General features: G+C 32.7%; 1 protein-coding gene across 5 annotated transcripts in view; it reads right to left on the bottom strand.

Moving 5' to 3' along the window:
• LOC130896277 (chaoptin) overlaps positions 1-18,721 on the bottom strand; it is a 30,917-nt gene continuing 12,196 nt past the window's right edge. For 2 of the 5 annotated variants that reach the window (XR_009059552.1, XR_009059553.1), the window contains exons 10-17: positions 15,685-15,969; positions 15,413-15,607; positions 13,522-13,806; positions 10,263-10,388; positions 10,053-10,172; positions 7,685-7,923; positions 1,815-2,873; positions 1-1,727 (exon numbers count right to left, since the gene is read on the bottom strand). Coding sequence is in view for 3 of the 5 variants with exons in the window: in XM_057804263.1 (XP_057660246.1) it covers positions 2,603-2,873; positions 7,685-7,923; positions 10,053-10,172; positions 10,263-10,388; positions 13,522-13,806; positions 15,413-15,607; positions 15,685-15,969 (1,521 nt within the window). In the remaining 2 variants the exon portion in view is untranslated. Of the gene's footprint in view, positions 2,874-7,684; positions 7,924-10,052; positions 10,173-10,262; positions 10,389-13,521; positions 13,807-15,412; positions 15,608-15,684; positions 15,970-18,721 lie in introns of all 5 variants that reach the window. The other 3 variants (XM_057804263.1, XM_057804264.1, XM_057804265.1) reach the window with 2 other exon arrangements.

Below are 18,721 nucleotides of genomic sequence, written 5' to 3'. Positions count from 1 at the left end.
TTTTTGTGAATTATTTTCTTTAATCCAAAAATATTTATCAGTTATTGTGAATACATTATGTAATTGATTAATAGTGAAATGCCTTAAAAAATGATAAAATTCGTACGTTCGTATATTTAAAAAACTTCTACCTTAATCCTAAATATTTTATTTCAACTCATTTTAAAAGAAAAATTTGAATTAAATGACAAAGCCAAGAACTTCTCAATTCGAAATAAACATGAGCTTTCGAGAGTTTATTTCGAATGATAAAATGACAAACCAGCTTTTCCAATTTCCAAAAAAACCAAAGATATATTCGCCCCTAGTAATTCAAAAGTCAACGAAGTTTCTTTAACATATAAATTGGACATTCAATAATTACGATGGGATTTCATATGTAATATATAAAGTTAATGTGTGACTATAATTTTTACAGGTGAGATAGAAATAAATATGAGTCAAATATGTGTGTCAACGAATTGATGCTTCTACCGCTGATTCTAAATATTACTAACGTGCTTATTAAAAAAAGTCTACTAAATTCCAGCTCTAGTTTTGAACTAAATATAAAAAGCTCATTAGCAAAATACATATCAAAAATAATAACTAATTAAATAAGTTAAACAATCCTCAGATGTATGCTACAAAATAATTTATTTTAATCTTAGAGCTTCCTACCATCCACCCCTAACCTATGTTTGCAAAGTTTGAAATTGTACTCCATATTATCATACTGACTCTTGTCATCAATCTTCTAAAAGAATAAAGTGTCCAAATCTTCCATATGTAAAACGTGCGTTAAACTTTGTTGACAGTTCACAAATTCGAAAGAGGATTTGAAAAACAGCTTCAAAACCATCCTCATGTTATCTATTTTAGTATTTCTAATATCAAAGCTTTGAATAGGATAAGTAAACACAAAAATACCTGTTTTTTATGTAAAAAGCAAGCTTAACAAAGTAGACCCTATTTTACACTAGAGTACTTCGAGTAGTGCCTACCGCGTGGAGATGCCTGTGGATATTGATCTTAAACTTCTGTAGGCTGTAGTGTTCGGGAAAGACGTGCCTTGATAGCTGAATCCACAGGCTTGTACTCCTTCAAAGAAAAGAGTCTCGGTAAATTGACGTTATAGGCGTCTGCAGGCGAACCCGGAGTCACGTTTGCCTGTCGAGTAAGTCTTGTAAATACTGGATTATGGTGGTGGACAACTCGAAATAACATCTGTCATGGTAGTATCGGTAAAATAGAGTCGACCTTTCTCTCATGCTTTAAGCTCTCCAGGTTTCTGGTCAACTCGAGATTCTCAGAGTATGATTGAGAACTCCAAATGTGCGAGTAACACTCCAAAGATGGACGTATCCGGGCCTTGTAGAGAATTAGAAACTGTTGTGGGGTGAATAACTCTTTGGTCTTAAAAAGGGTTCGAAAAATATCTCAAAGATGTCTGTTGATATATATAGTATTCCCTAATTATATAAAACGAGTCATAGCAAAAATGGATTTTGACAAAATACACTCCCGTCGAGTCTGTTTATTGGAAGTCCAAAATGTATATGGTTCAAATTCTATTGATTTTTTCAATAAAATGAAAAAGGAATGGGAAAAATTTGCACCAGTTTTGAAAAAAATCAATTATGAAGAACAAAAATGTATTTGCATTGATTTAATTAAAATGGCAAACTGGCTCAAGAGAAAACAAAATGTAATCAACGAAGTTTTTGTAACGAAAGGAAAAAATATCACTTTTTCATGTATATATTAAGTTGGGAATGAAGAAGCAAGTTGTGAGAGTTTAAAGTCGAAATGAATGAATTTGCTTGGATTTGCACAGTAAAAGGAATTGCCAGATGTATTTGATAGTGCACCAACAGGAGAAGTTGTCAAAGTTCCACTATATACGACACCATAGTAGCAGTACAGTTTTCTTGGGGATAATAAAGTAGAGGTTTACATTGAAACTAATAGACATAATGCAAATAGAATATCCATTTATGTGAATAAATTCTTAAATCATGTGTTTCCTATCTGACTAGTGATAGTAATATCGTGAATATATACATGGTGAATATATATAAGTTTCAAATGTAATATTGATAGACGAAATCTAGGGTTATTTTGATATCTACATCTTTAAATTTACCTACAAAAGCTGAATAATCGCAGCTATCCAAATTTGATTTGTCTTATATTTCTCTTTCAGAAATTGAGAACAAAAAGGACCAGTTACCAAATGAATCAATTTATACAATAACTTTTGAATTTGTAACTAACATCTTCAGGGGCAAAAATACAACAAAAATTGTTTCTAGGGCTGCAATATATTTCAAATATCAACAATACTAAATGACATTCAAGAGAGAAATGAATGATCTAAACCTATAATATTGGTGCAAATTGCTTTATAGAAAACAACAAAGAGATGTTAGAAATATTCATTTGACTCGTTCAAATCCACTGAAACAATTAAAGCTCCGTATTTTTGCATTTCATATATTTAATTATAACTTTACCATTAATACGCTTTCTCACAGTTACCAATCAATGAAATAGAGCTAATGTCTTCCAATTCAGGAAATTTTTATGATAGTAAGTACGAATTAATAATCGGAGAACAATTTTAGAAGAAATTGAACATTGAAATAATTATGAGAAGGGTATATCCGAAAACTGAAACACCGCTTAAATGTGTTGCATCGCTCCAACCACACTCAATCTCTGTCTTTAAAACATCGATAACGGATTGGTTATTTTTGTTATTACAAAGAGCTGTGCGGAGATCATCGTCGGCGTGTCTACAAGTATATTTTGGATCACTGAAAGACGAAGTAAGAGACGGACTATCTCCGCATAAGTACTGTCGACGCTTCCTCAACCAAACCTCGACCCATCTGAAAGATTAAAAAAATATTAATTATTAGAATGGACGAAGGCAACAAGAGTATGCAACATTGCAGATGAACTTAAAGTCGTCTATTTTGTATAATTTTTCAATATATTCCTTTTAAAAATTAAACTGTTGAAATTAAGACTTCTAATATCGCAATTGTTTAGAATATTTGCCAATGATACTAATTAGACAATGACTTTCCTAAATTGGACCACCTGGTTTCATAAGCGCCCAATAAGATAATTAGCATCCAGTAAAATACTTTGTTAAAAACAAGAACGTAAAATGGTTCCTTCAATTCAGTTCTCATATCGTGTGTAAATAGAAAAGCAAATACAAAAGTGTAAAGAAAAAGATACTATTGATGAATAATGGGAAGAGATTAAGAAAAGTGTTATAAATGCAAGTCATTGGTACAAAAGATATTAGAAAAAATAACGATTGGTTTGACACGGAATGTACAATAAAAATTAAAGAGAAAAAAGAAGCTAGGCTGAAATAGCTAAGAACCACGAAACAAGAGGATCATAATATATATATATATATAGAAATATAATAAAACAGAGTACCAAGTTAATAGAGACAAGGAGAATAGAATGGCTAAATTATGGAATGGAAAACTTAGAAAATATAAAATATAACAATAAAAATAATGTAAAATTTTATCAACGCATAAAGAAACAAAATGGGAAACGAAAAACAACAAATATTCATGAAAGAGAATGGAATCAGTATTTCAAAGAATTATTAACGGAAGAAGACAGTGAATACGAAGAAGATGATATAAGTGACAATGGTACCATATTACAGAATGAAGAAAAGCCGACGGAAGATATTCAAGATCATAGGAAGAGTATGGGAAACAGAAGCAATGCCAAGAGAGTGGATTGGAAAAAGTAGTGGAACCAGAAATAGGGGAATATCAAAAATGTTTTAGGCAAGGAAAATCTACAGTAGATGCCATACATACTATAAAGTAAATGGTCGAAAAAAGCTATGAGCACAACATTAATATGCAAATGCTATTCATCGACTTTAAACAAGCATTCGTTAGTCTGAAAAGGAGGACGATTATAAAGTACATGGAAAGACTACAAGTACCCCAAAAGTTGATACGATTGGTGATAATGACTATGCTAAATTCCGACAGGGTGACGGACTCTCAGCGGTATTGTTTAACATTGCAGGTGTAGACATAATAAGAGAATGTAATGTAATACAAGTAATAGCATATGCTGATTATTTGACACTAATAGCAAGAGACCGAAAGTATCTAGAGAACACATTAGACAAAATTGTAAGAGAGGCAGGGAAAAGAGAATTGAAAATAAATCAGAAAAAGACAAAATATATGGAAATTGAAAGAATGAAGGAAATTCGCAGACAGGAAACAGTGAACATAAATGACCTAATCTTGAAGTAGTCGACACCTTTAAGTACTTAGGAACTAAATTGAGAGTCTACAAGATGCGATAAGACCAGTGGTTACATACGCCGCTGAAACAATGAGGCTAACAAATGAAGACAAAAAACTACTAAGGATATATGAGAGGAGAATAATAGTAGTAAAGTAAAAAATAATTACTATAGAAGATTAATAAACTATGAAATTAATAATATATTAGAAAATGAGAATATAGTTAATACAATTATGGCAAAAATAATACAACGGTACGGGCACATTAAAAGAATGGAAAAACGGCAGGATACAAGGAGAATCACAGAATGGAGACCGAGCGAGAAAAAACTACCTGGTAGACCAAAAAATATATGGGAATATCAAATTGTGCAAGATATGGAAAATCTGGGAGTACCTGACTTGAACAAACAGATTCAGGACAGAGAAAAATGGAGAACAATAGTCGAAGCTGCAAAAATATGTGATAAACTTTAATTAAATTTGGTAAAATGTCCACCTACAAAAATATAGGGTGAAAAGAGCTCAATTCTCTACAATTCCCAATAGAATGTATATTCTTGTATAAAATTGTGTATTCCAATGGTAAGGTTGGTGTCATCAATGAACGATGATTGTTTTCTGTTTGGTATACATGAGGGCTCCTCTTTACTAATAATAGTTTAGATTGATTTAAGACAGATTTTCGGACTTCTTGTGAGCTTTTGAGCTCCTTTACTGTTTTATTTCTTCTTAACATCTTTTGCGATAGTACTCAAGTACATAAGTACATAAGTACTCAAATGAGGCAATTGCATTTTCTTGCAAGCTTCATGCCAACACAGTCGGATATTTCAGAAATCTGCATTGGTGCTATATTTCTCATTTGAACTTGTAATGGTTTATAATACTGACGATTATGCAAAATCTAGATCTGAAAAAACATTTCTCTCAATAGCATTTTCTAAATTCATTGTGTGAATCTCGAATTGTCATTGACTTTACTTAAGAATTTGCTTTATTTGAAATTTGGTAACAACTAGCCCGCAGAATTTCATTCGATTTTTGACACCTTAATTATAATATCGCTTCAGTTGACGTCAAGGGGACGCAAGTAGTATGCTCAGGACCATGTAGTATAAACACTCCTCATTTTTAGCTAACTGTAAGAATTTCAGGCTTTTGAATTGACTCGTATGGCTCTCTAGAGCTATCCCCACTTTATCGTTGAATGTCAGCTTAACGTTATTCAAAGCAGATAATATACCCAGTATACGAAAACTCCTACCTCCTACCAATCAACCATACCCAGTTCAGGAATGATCCTTTTCTTTTTAATGTGATCATTGGCTTAACGTAATATCCACAATATTACATTAGTGTCAGGTGAGAGGTGATATGAATAAATAGTTACGTAAAAATAGCTAAGAGTCCAAGTGACTTGAAAGTGATCGAACTAAGAGAAGTGAATTGGAGAAGGACCAAAGTGTCACTGGAAAATGCCCAATTCGAAACGTTTCATATACGAGGCTTTCACCTCAATATTGACGATTTCTACTAATCTATTATCGATAATAAAATGACACTGGTGGCCAAGGAAATTGAGAGAGTACAGAAGAAAATGACAAATTTGAGAACAGGAGAAAAGAGGATCGAACATATAAAACCCAAAACAAAACAGAAGACATTGACAGTATTGCCCCAACGTTTTATGGTAAAATGTTTTGGATCAATTACGTTAAACAGTTTGAGGTAGCTGTTAGCTGAATAACTGGTCGGATAAAGAAAAAGCATTAAACTTAACTATCGCACTGCGAGGAAAAGCGAGAAACTGATTACTTCTAACAGCTGAATAAGAAGAAGTTAGACATATAAAGACTTATACCAACCTCAGCTTAAGAACCGAAGGAAGAAACTTTTATTGGTCCATGTCTTCAGTAGAGCACGTCAAGGGAAAGGAATACGAGATTCTGTGAGGTTTATCGTTAGTTATAAAGAAAGAGGGCTGTGGTATATCTCGAAATGATGGATACTTTAGCTTGCAGCTACTAGCTGTTTTCCACCTTGGACGTGGATACTGGTAAGCAGAGATGGCCTTCAACGTCATACCATTTGGGCTCTGTAATGCGCCCGCAATATTTGAAAGATTTGAGAAGGTTGTCTTAGACAACATGCCTGGTCTATTTGGACGACATTGTAGTATTGGAAAAGAATTTAGAAGAGGTACTCAAACGACTCCAAGCTGCCCAGCTCCTATTTAACTCGAAAAAGTATTTGCTATCCCATAACCAAGTCAACTATCCAAGTCATATAGAGTGAACATTCAGCGATGAGTTACAATTAACTGACAAACATCAAGTTAGAAGTTTCCTTGCACTTCACAAATACTCTCAAAAAATTATAGGGAAATTTGGAAATATTGACAAGCCACTTACTGGACAAGAGCTTTCGATTGGTATGAATACTGTCAAAAGGAGTTCCTAACCTTGAAGGGACCTTTAATCACGGTGCCGATATTAAGATAACCATTACCAGAAGGGGACTGTATTTTGGACACTGAGGCGACTAAAGTACGTATTGAAAGACTGCTGTCACAGATCCACGTAAGACAAGAAAGAGGGGGATACTTCAGTGAAGTACTTTCGAAACTAGAATGAGAAGAGAAAGTTTGCCGGTAGTGAAGTCCAGGGAACACTTTTACCAGTGTCTCTATGGAAGAACGTTTTTGATGCGAACTGATTATGCAGCACTCAGATGGTTGATGCAGCTAAAGAATTGCGAGGGTCAAACAGCTAGATGGATGGAACGACATCAAGAATACAATTATTTTAACATCGAGTTATTTACTTACGACGAACTAAAGATTTTCAGTAAGAGGAATTTCTGGAATGTCTTGTTGGATATATGAAGTTAAGAGTTTTATCATCTGTCATTAATAAAAGAGTGGGTTCAGTTTAGAAAAAGTTGAAAACAATCAGCATTCAAATACTCTCTTGAATATGGAATGGACAGATAGTAGACAGTGAGCAACGGTTGGTAATCCCGACGGCGGACGGTAGTTTATAAATCAATCTTCATGGCCTTAACTTCATTATACGCAGTACATATATACGGAATTTCCTTGATACAGCATCACAGAGTCTATTAATTGAAATCGAGTTTTGAAACATAAATTATTGATGCATAATCTATTAGCGAAGAAAAGGAAGGCAAACATTTTAAACATAAGAATCAGAATCCCAATTTTTCCAAAGCCTTATCAGTAATAGGTAAAATTGGGTAACAAACCTATTGAAAACAGTTATTTGAAAAAGTTATCAAGAGTACTATAATGAAATATTTCAAAGCTTCGACATACTCGAGGCGGAATAATTTAATCGATTGTATTCTAGTATGAATATGTCTTAAGAACTTACCCTAAATCGCAATCACACGTCCATTTATTACCAGTAATGTCCAAATCCGTCAAGAAGGGTTTTTGATATAAATTAGGTATATTACCTTTTGAAGGATTCAGTAAATGTTGAAGGTCTTGATTATTACTAACATCAATTGTTAAATTTGTCACTCTTTTAATATTATCAAACATAGTGGACGGCAAATTTTTTATACTGGTGTTGTGAACGCCAAAATGTAACACAGGGCTTCTTACACCCTAGAAATCAGTAAAATTACTCAGTAAGCAACATGAAGTACTTTTGTCCTTAATTGTAGAGAAATCGAAAAGTGACTTCAATGTTTCTTCATGACCAACAAAAATTATTTGTATTAAATCACCGCCAGGTGAATGACCTTTTAGATTGACCAATGTACTCTTTGATACAATTTAAACAAGGAGTTTCATAAATTGTGTTAGGCAATTCATTAATTGGTGTTCTATCTTTGATTTTATTGAAGATACATTGAAGAGTCAATTTTTCAAGCACTTTTTCGATTATATTGTTAAAATTTTCTGAAAAGTTTAATGGAAACTGATTTTATATACGGTAAACGACGTGTTTAAGTAGGTTTAAATAGTGTCAAGCGATAAGACTAGTGTAATGTCAAAGGAACTGTCCTCCATATGATATAGAATGAATTTCAAAAGATATAAAGGATGAGTTTTCATATAAAAACCAACAAATTAAAATCTCGGATGCGATCAATGATGAAAAATAGTTGTTTCTTAAAAATATTTTAAAGTAGATCAAAATCAATGAACTATGCATAAAAAAATACTAAGAAGAATAAGTACATGTGGAAGAGTCATTCTAGACATAGATATTTAGATGGATCATGACAATGTTATTTGTTCTAGCCAAATTGACTTCCACTGGGGGTCTGAACTTGAACTACTAATATGACGTCGTTGATAAAATACTGGCAAATTTGAATTTTATTAATAGCACGCGATTTAAATTATTTGAGGTGGTGTTCATACAGCTTTTTTTTGTCTACATTTCTGAAAATGACACATTTTGAAGATATAGTATCACAGAGACTATATAGTAAAAATAGTAAAAACAAAACTCGAGTAAATATAGTGTGAAACTATCAAACATATTGTGGGGAAAGTTGATTATATCCAAAACTAAACCATTTGGGGGAATTTAGAAAAATCTGACTTGTTCCCTATGGAATATTTCAAAAACTACTACAAATATATAAATGTAGTTAACATCAGTTGAAAGAGTGATCCTCTAGAAAGTTTCTCACTACAAAATAAAAAACAACATTGGTGAAATAACCCTAGCGATCCCAATGTCTGAAGACCTTGATTCTTATAACATTGAGTAAAATCCATTGTAGGAAAGCACTCAGTTTCTAAACTGTGGCTCTCACACCACGCGTAGTGAATGACAATGCACAAGATAATAACCTGGCGAAGAAAGGCGAAACAATTACTTTTATAGAGCAACAAGAACAAAGAAACAAGGAGTAAGACCCCAGGTCTGGAAAAATCAAAAAGTTTTCTCTCTCATTCTACTAACAAGACCCAAAAAGTCCTTTCATTAAGCAAATAGAAGTTGAGGAGAGTTTCTGGTATCCTTACAAGCTATTGTTCGGTGAAAAAAAATCTGAAAAGCACCTCGAAGAAAGTACCAACAGCTCGTGTTGTTTCTGCAAGGATCCGAAGAGCGAGGCTGACCCTCGACAAAGGATACTATACTTAGATTCTTCTTTCTGAAAGTCTGAAGATGTAAGCCGCGTAGTTCCCACACATAAAGTCGCTCGTACCTGACTGCTGGTACACAATAGATAAATAAATGTTAGTAAGTGTTAGCGATGTCAAATCATGGCCTTCACAATATAGTTCTTCTAGTCTAACTTCACAATAGCGAACGCATTTTTCTCGGTTTCTTTGCTCTTTATCATTGTTAGCGTTTCCATTTCCAAATTCTCCATATAAAGAAACGATATTAGTATACCGGTAGACCTCGAAAGACATGTTAAAAAGGAGGTCCATTGAACTATGTTTGTCGCTTGGGCTGCTCAATCGTTATAATTTTTTCCTAGTTTTATCCTAAAATGCAGGCATTAAAAATGTCATATAATTCATCTAACGCTTTTGGGACAGTAACAGTTTTTATTCATGTAGGTTCCTTAGATAAACTGACAAAAATACGATACGAGTTTCTAAGACAATTGTATTGTCATCGCTTATAAATAATTGTGCATAATATCAAATTCATCCGTTACTTCTTTCTAGTACTGCTGCAATCCAAAACGCGTGGGTAATGTCGCGATCTTAATTCAACTCTCAACAATTTACAACTAAATAATAGTTGATCGATATTCACTTACGTTCAAGACGTTTAATCCTAATTTCTTGAGCCCTTTGCCAGTAAAAGTGATATTTTTTAGTTTCAAAGGCCAGTCACCGGACATTTGTTTCTCTAAATTGTCATCTGTGGGAGAATCAACCTGTAGGATTCAGATTTTAGAACTACTACAAGCTTATTACTGAAAAATTCAGGTCATCAAAGTTATGTTGCAATATTACGGAATTCTTACGTGTATTTCTAGATTCCTTAAACCAGTGTTGTATTGTAATAAAGTTGGAATGTTCAAATTTTTAACATTTGGTAAGTTATCCATTTTCAATGTTTGAAGGGAATACATTTTACAAAACACTCCGGTCTAAAACAAACATGATGTTTTGAAATAACATTTGTCCAATAAGAAGATACTATAGATTGAAGTCACGATAGGATCTTTTATTAAGTATATACGAGGTGTAATCAAATAATACGATTAATGTCTCAATTTCTCATTTGTTGACACCTGCAATGAAACATTTGAACATGTCTCCCTTATCAATCTGCTTTTATCGCATTTTGAAGTGTACATCAACATTCATTTTTGTTTCTAGTGATAAAATGGTGATATTATAAATTATTTGGAAGAGGAGCAAGTAATTTCTACCTAAAAAACGGATACAAATGAACAAGAACTGGAAAAACGTGCTGGTTCAAATTATCAATATATTTAGTATCTCGTATGGATCCACGTATGGTGTTTCGAGACTTTCAATTGTAGAAGAAAAAAATCGTAGGTCAATATGCGTGTATTGATTGTTATTAGAGATAATTGCTGGTAGTATTGGAAAACCACGACTTATCTCGCTCTAAAAAGTCCTGCCAATCAAATTAGAATATCAATGTTTGTAATATTCTGATCAGTTTGTTATGTTTTAGTCTATATTTTGTCTGTTTTGTTGATCAATCTTTGTTTTGTATATCCAAATAGCTTGAGTCAGACTTATATAAAGTCAAATTCAGGATGGATTTTGTTATGACCAAAACCACACACAAATTTTTGGCAGAAGTGCTAATTTCGATTCAAAAATTTTATGTATAAACTATAAAAATTTTCTTATAAGCTCCATTTTCAAGAAAATTATACAGAAAGAGCTAATAAGAGTGTTTACAGCACCAATGTGTTAAATTGATTAAACTTCATATCATAATGAATAAAACAGTTAGTAACAGAAGCAATTAGTACCGCTAAATAAAACTATAAATAAATATTTTTAGTGATAACAGTCTCTTCAAACAGATTTATCTGATCATTATATTTCGCGAATCAGATCAAATACAGATAACGATAAATTCCGTGATTTATCTTCTTAATTCATGTTTTTGAATACTTAATTTTAATATGATAATTTTTTTATCTTTATTTTGATCTATCAAAATATATCATGAGTACTGTGTGTACCTTATTATTATTATTTTATTATTGTTAGTTATAAGCAATGTTGCGGAGGGTAGAAACTGCCGTTCACAATATATTTATTGTATTATACTTATGTATTATTTTATCGCTTTGCTTTTTTAGCTCTTCAGAAACGAACTACTTAAAAATCTATTGCTTAAGATACCGTTTAAGACTATTTTAATTTGGAGCAAGCTTATTGCTCAAATATTTTCGGGAATTTCCTAGTTTGAGTAAATTCTCAACTAATTATATCATTGTTTGGATAAGCTTTCGTTCTCAGTAAACGCAATATGTTCATCTTCATTGTGTTTCAAAACGTAATACCATTTGTTACATCTCAGTTGATGATATTTGATTTGAAACACAACAATTTATAATTTCAATATGTATGGTAGTGAAAATACGTATGTCCGATTTGCAATGTTACGAACTTGTTCACTGATGACCGTAAAGCAGGTCCTGTTCGAGTATATGAACAGAATTTATAGTTTGGTGGATCCGCCGGCCAGAATTTCTGAAAGAACCATTCACATTATGTTTTTTTAAGCATACGGCCGCAATTTCCTTGTTTTATTTTTATAATCTGTTTGCAGAATGGTTTGACACGGTTTCATACAGTCAATTTCGGAAAAGTCTCTAAGAGCTGTACTAATCAGTAAATAAATGGTTATCATAGTGAACAAATCGGAATAGTACAAAGTGAACCAAAAAAGGAATTTGAATAAATAAGTGTTTGGTGATTAGTCGCAGTGTATAGTTTAGCGAGTAGAGACTAGTTTATTTAGTGTTAGAATATATGTTACCGTGAAAGACCATAATTGTTGAATGCCGACTTTCACCGGTAAATGTCAACAAACACCAAATACCTCTGGGGAAGATCGAATATTTCTTTACATTCTTGTACATTCGGACCCTCACCTGTGTATGATAACAATCACAGATATGCTCTGGTAGTGGTCGAAATGAAAGGAGTCGACAATGAGGCGACTGGCAGATTCCTGCCCAATCCTTTGTTTTCCAGTCAACTTTGTCAGTCTTATGCAAGGTTTCATTGTGAGATCAACGTTTTCCTATTTTATTCCGACACCTTAATTTATACAGAATGGAAAATGCAGTGAATCATGATCTTTTTCTTGAATCAATTGCGAGTAAAGGAGAACACTCTCTAAAGTACTCTTTGAAGTGATTCTACTTAAACTAACTACATTGCACCTGTGGATTACAGATGATTAATAGATTTTAACGTTTTACAAATTAAGAATTATTAAAACCAGTAGAAAAGAATGTACAGTATTATGTTACCAAGGAAGAGCACGTATATTTAAAAAGTTACAAAGTAAATACAAAAATATATGAAGTTGTTATGTTCAGTAATGATCAGTTCTGGGTTAAACTCAAGATGTCAATTTATCTTATAGATGTGCAGTTAAACAGAGATGGCGAATATTAGTTCACAATTGTATGGGAACATCATTTAACTAAGTTTGTCCAGCTACAGATTTTGAAAACTAACAAGGCGGAAGAAGTATCACGTTCTTCCAATATTTTTAACATTTGGTGCTTCAACAATATTACAATCAGATAATGGTAGAAAATTTAGATAAGATGGTTCATGAAAAGCCTCGTCAAAGGCTCAATTGAAAGGGCCAACCAAGATATATAGAAAATACTAACTGCATGGATTGAATAATAAGGAAAAGTTGCTGGCCAAAAGCAAAAGATAATAATTCAAATTTTATTTTATTTTCTCTCTTTGCTTTTAATAAAGTGACCAACCATATTTTTGATAACACTTCGTTTTATACTTCTATCAAAGTTTCTATAAAACCCAAAAATTTAATCGAACGGGTTTGAGATGAACAATGACATTATTTTCAGTTTAATTTTTTTATGTTTTAAAACTCATATTATTATAAGTAAGCTCGATCTACTGATAATTGAAAGTTTTCGTATAAGTATAATAATCATATCAATACTTATTCCTGCATATTATATTTAGACTAATATTCACTGAATCCAAATGTTGGATAGTAGAACGGGGAATCATACTAACCTCTATAGTATTCAAATCAAAGTTTTGTATATCAAGTTCTACTAGATGTTCAGCAACTCCGAGTAAACTTGTATTACTCAAAAACGTTATAGGATTTCCAGCTATAGAAAAATATCTTAGTTCAACAAGTTGATGCGTTACTATTGGTATGGCGGTAAGGTCATTGTCGTCTAGATACAATCGTTGCAATTTTGTTAAGTTCGTTGTCATTTCAGGTGGCACGTTCGGTAACGAATTTGAAGATAGTGTTAAAGAGATGAGATTTGGTGTTGGTAAATTTGGTACCTAAATATTTTAAATCAATGATTATACTAATTGAATTTATATAGAATACTTATATAGGTACCGTACAAACTGTTTACAAAAGCACTATACCATTCAATTACACTGAGGTACACCTTCATTCTCTGAAGACAATAATTTGGTTATCGAAACGCGCGTCAGTCAGTGTAACTGCGATTGTTGGTGTAGTGGTAATGTAAACTGTGTGTTCAGTAAGAATATCACTAACAGTTCCAGAAATTCCAGTTCAATACTTCTATAGGGATAAAATTGTGCTCAATAAGACGCGGCTTCCAGTGGATGAATGCGTTGTTTTGTGAATATTTGAGTACCAGTAGCCCGTATTGGCGTACTTCTAAATTTTTCCATTCTAAATATTTCATGTACGAATCAACTGAAATCTTCTGAGCTTAATCTGTCCGATTTTTTTCCCAAAGTTGACAATATAGAAGCCAAATAATGAAAGATTTAATTAATATTCTGTACAAAACATTCCATTGTTTGAATGTTTATCTAAGCCCATCTCTTCCTAAATACATTATTCAAAGTACTAAGCACTTTTAGTGCTATAGACATAGTAATACTAGACTGACCATTTGATGAAATTCATGTACCAATATTAGAAAGAGATACAAAAAAAGTTACAATATAGTTATTTCTATCAAATGCTCTCTTCAATTCCTTGTATAGTACTCCTTTTATCGTTCTATTTCTCTACCCCCTTATCTCATTTCACCATAAACAACACAGTGGAAAAAAGTTAACATAGGCAAGAGACTAATTTTTCTAAAAATGGTACAACTTTTCAATACAAAATGTAAACGAATCGCGCGGTCAGTATTCCGGTTTAACGGATGTGGTAGTGAAAATAACTGGCTTCAAATGGCTGTTTGATAATATTGATGTTCATAAAAGCTTGACAATTGCAGAGGATATGTACCGTAGTTTTCTCTTCTCTTAACGGGCCCTGCGATTAGGTCCTTACCTCCCGTCTACTTAGCTGCAGTATTTGCCTCCAAATCTTTGGATTTTGCCTTACCTATACAGTTTTTGTTTTATTTAGAGTGCTTTTTGCTTTTTTTCTTCCCAAGTTTTCACCAATCTGCCATTGAATGTTTGGACCTTGTTGGCGATTGAGTGGCTCAATGCTTGACCAGTTTGTCGTCAATTAGACTGCTTTTGCATTACCTATGTCCAAAAATCTAGAGTAGCTCTGCCGCCCTTCCACCAGTCAGCTTATTGAGTGACTCGTAGCATTAAAGAATGAGCTTTGATTGAGTGGTGATGATTTCCAAAGCCATTAGTACATTCGTGTAATAAACTTTGTCACAAGAATATTTGTAGATTCAAAATAATATATTATAGTCATTAATTTTATAAAGAATAATCATTAATTTGTGACCTTTTCTCACAACCTTCCGGAATATTTGAATCCTAACCTTAACATTAAACGGATTTAAAGAATTCTTTAAGTTTCAGAAAAAAGGTAGTTTTTATTATCAGCTAGGTGATAAGTTTTAAAACAAATACTAATGAACGGAAAATATACACAGATCCCAATTATCAAAGATAAATAATTATAAAATGAGTTAAATGTGTATCTACAAACCGATGAGAGTGAAACATTATCCAATCTCAGATGGAGTAAAGTATATTCCAATCCTTGAAAGCTTAGACCATTTGGTTCAAGTGCAAGTTGAGTATTGTGACTTAAATCGATATATGATAGCCGAGAAAGACCTTTGAATGTTCCTGCATCAATTTGTGCTAATCTGTTATATGATAAATCTAAAAAACTCAGCTTCTAAAAATGAAACATATAAATGTTATCGAAGCCTCAAAATCAAGTTTATTATCCACCTCAATTGTGTTGTACCTCACCTTGAATCTATTCAGTATCCCACCATGAGATAAAGAAGATATACTGTTCCAAGACAGATCCAATTCACGTACTGTCATAGCAGTGGCAACCGACATACTGGTAAGCGGTAGCTTACCTATCATATTATGCGATAGATCTAGTCGTTCCAAACCTTCCTCCCTAAATAAGTTGTCAGGAAGAGCCCTTAATCTGTTATGTGATAGGTCAACTATTCTCAAATTATTTAAAAACCTGAATAAGTCATTGGCCACATCTGCTATTTTATTGTGCGAAGCTATAAGAACCTAAAACATAAGATAAAAATGTTCGTTTTGGTATTGAGCTCGAAAAAAATCATATAAATGAAAATATTACTTCCTAAACAGAAGTGCAAGTGATTGAGAGATAAAGACTATAGGAGGATTTATGCTATATTTGAAGCTTCGTTACACCTTAAAAATTAAGTGCAAAAATGAATTGATATAACTTACTTGTTGTAGAGACAGATGCACTTAATTCTAGTCCTACTTGGAGTTTAGAAAAAAATCATTATTATACCTCGTTACGTTGCAACAACTGAATATTAAATTATAAACCGTAAATAGACGAGTAAAATGTACCCACCTGTAAGGGCGTTTGGTTTAAACGGGGTACCAGACGTGAACTGACCCTTTTTTGTACCCAATTCGTTTTTCTTCAAAACGAAAAGAACCTTGAAGACAAATAAATTCTTTGCGAAGGGTTGGTGATACCACTTATTTATCTTCTTTGATGTTGACAGTTTTTCTAAAGCTCTTGGCGGTTTGCTGCTAGAACTTTCGTTATTATGATTTTTCGTTCACCCATATTAACTCTATAGGATTAAATATGTATAGTAGGGAGTTAGTCTGAGAAGAGTATGACCACGTTCTTCGCATAGCTGGTCAATATAATAAATTTTCTCCTTCTTTAGACCTTCAATAACAGTAAGAATTCTTTGTTTGTTTGTTTCTTGCATTTTTTAAGATAGCTGACGGGAATGGGACTATTTTTCTCAGACATAAATGCTTTGAGCCTTGTTACAACTACTATTTGGTATCTTAAGGAGTTGCCGCGAGTAGTAGGATGCGTTGTTCATAACGATTACTGACTGTGGTAGAATGTTGGGTAAAAGCTGTTCATTCAACCACTTTTCAAATAATTCTTCTGTTATATCTTCATGATAATCACAGTTTTTAATTTTTTTAGCAGATATTAATAAAGCATTAGGCACGAAACTGTCTTTGTTCCAGCGTGTACTACATTTCCCTATAGAACATGGCCCATGGTCCACGTGGACTGACGGTTTGTAAGATGATTACCAAACATTATTTTTCATTTCTTAATTTGGTATGAGTGCCGTGCGTATTTATAAAATATTGATTGTTCCTCGCATAACTGTCTTCTGCAATTGATATTGGAAGAACTATACCTCTCTGTGTGTTATGAGTATCTCTAGTATGTTTTTAGAAATTGTGGGTGCGTAAAATTTCCGGCTGGAGGTGTTAATTCTTCACGAACGTGCGTATTGTATATTGTACCTTTTTTAGTTCGTCGCATTTCGTTATTTTAAAAATTGACAAAATAACAGCAACAGATTTACATTAAATTACATGTTGCTTATTATAAACTTGGTTCGAGAGGTTACACTGCCACTAGAGAATACTACATTCAATATTGGGTGAAATAGGAGAAAACGGTCTCAGCTTTAGACAAGCGGTGACTTCCATTCTAACAAAATAGAAAGACAAGTAACTGTCGATAAATCACTATTTATTTCGAGCTATTTGTTATTTGTGATACACACGGAATCATTGTAAAATGTGTTAACGAGTCCCGTCAAGACTTGCATACTAATAAGGCTGACGAAAATTTGCATAACGCAGCATTTCAATTTAGATATAACTTTATCCCTCATGGTAATAACCTACCATAAATATTTAGATAAAAATAATCAATTATTCAGATAAATATTCGGAAATTCTCAAATGTGTTAGGTATTACTTTTCTTGTTATGGAGAATTGTTTACTGAGAAATACATAGAATCATTTTATGTGTGATTACAAAATTTTAGAACCAAAAAAAACTTGGTAATGACTTAATTCATACAAGGGTTTTCTGGAATTTTTTCGACCTCAGCCTGAAGTATGGGTGAACCCTCATAAGAAACGGCGATAATTATGTCCTGAGTCTGTTTACTAAACATAGTTTAGTAAACATTGTTAGGTTACTGTAAGTGTTAAATCTGTTCAAGTTGTCTACAAATTGTTGTACATATTTTTCATGCAAAGCAACAATTTCTCATTTTAGCACAGAAGCCGATGAAATCAAGTGAAATTTGACAAGGAGAAATAAACTTTTACAAAGTAGGTATCTTTGGACACATTGTAACTAAACTAAGGGTGTGGGGACAAAAAATCCAAATATAATGTTTTAATTCAATTCTTCGCACTTTACACTTCGAAAAAATATTTACCAGACTACGATTACACACATTTTTTATAACTGAGTCAGCATCCAATCGACTCGCTTTCCTAATTTTTGTTCTCAAATTTTGCATTAAATTATCAAAAAGTGAATCTGGCTTTTGTAAGAGTTTGCTCCAAATCTCTTTTTTAATTCTTCATGTTTAGTTTGAGTTATATTAGGAATAATCCTAGACTCTTCAATGAACAGAATATTCAACGTTGTGAAAGCTCCCAAAACGTCCTTTGCGTGATGAGCAATTTTCATGTCAAGTCAAAGCACAAAATTTTTTCCAGTATGCTATTTCTTTGTGAACTGCATTAATCTAGGTTTAACCAACTCTTTTTAATATATTTTGTGCGTTTACAGAATTTCCATAAGGACAAATGTATGTTGATTAGCGACCACAAGAAGATATCGCCAACTATACCATCTTTTTGTGTCTTTTGAAATGCGTTTCTAAATTTACTTCCTTGCCTTTCTGACCATAATAAGTCTTATTAAACGCCGTTTCACTCACTTTAAAAATAAAATATGACTCGTCGTTGATAATAATTTCCAAACCTTTCCCC

Source organism: Diorhabda carinulata, chromosome 7 (assembly GCF_026250575.1).
Source record: "Diorhabda carinulata isolate Delta chromosome 7, icDioCari1.1, whole genome shotgun sequence".
Classification (NCBI taxonomy): domain Eukaryota; kingdom Metazoa; phylum Arthropoda; class Insecta; order Coleoptera; family Chrysomelidae; genus Diorhabda; species Diorhabda carinulata.
The sequence above is the reverse complement of the archived record's forward strand: the minus strand, read 5'-3'. Positions and strand labels throughout refer to the sequence as shown.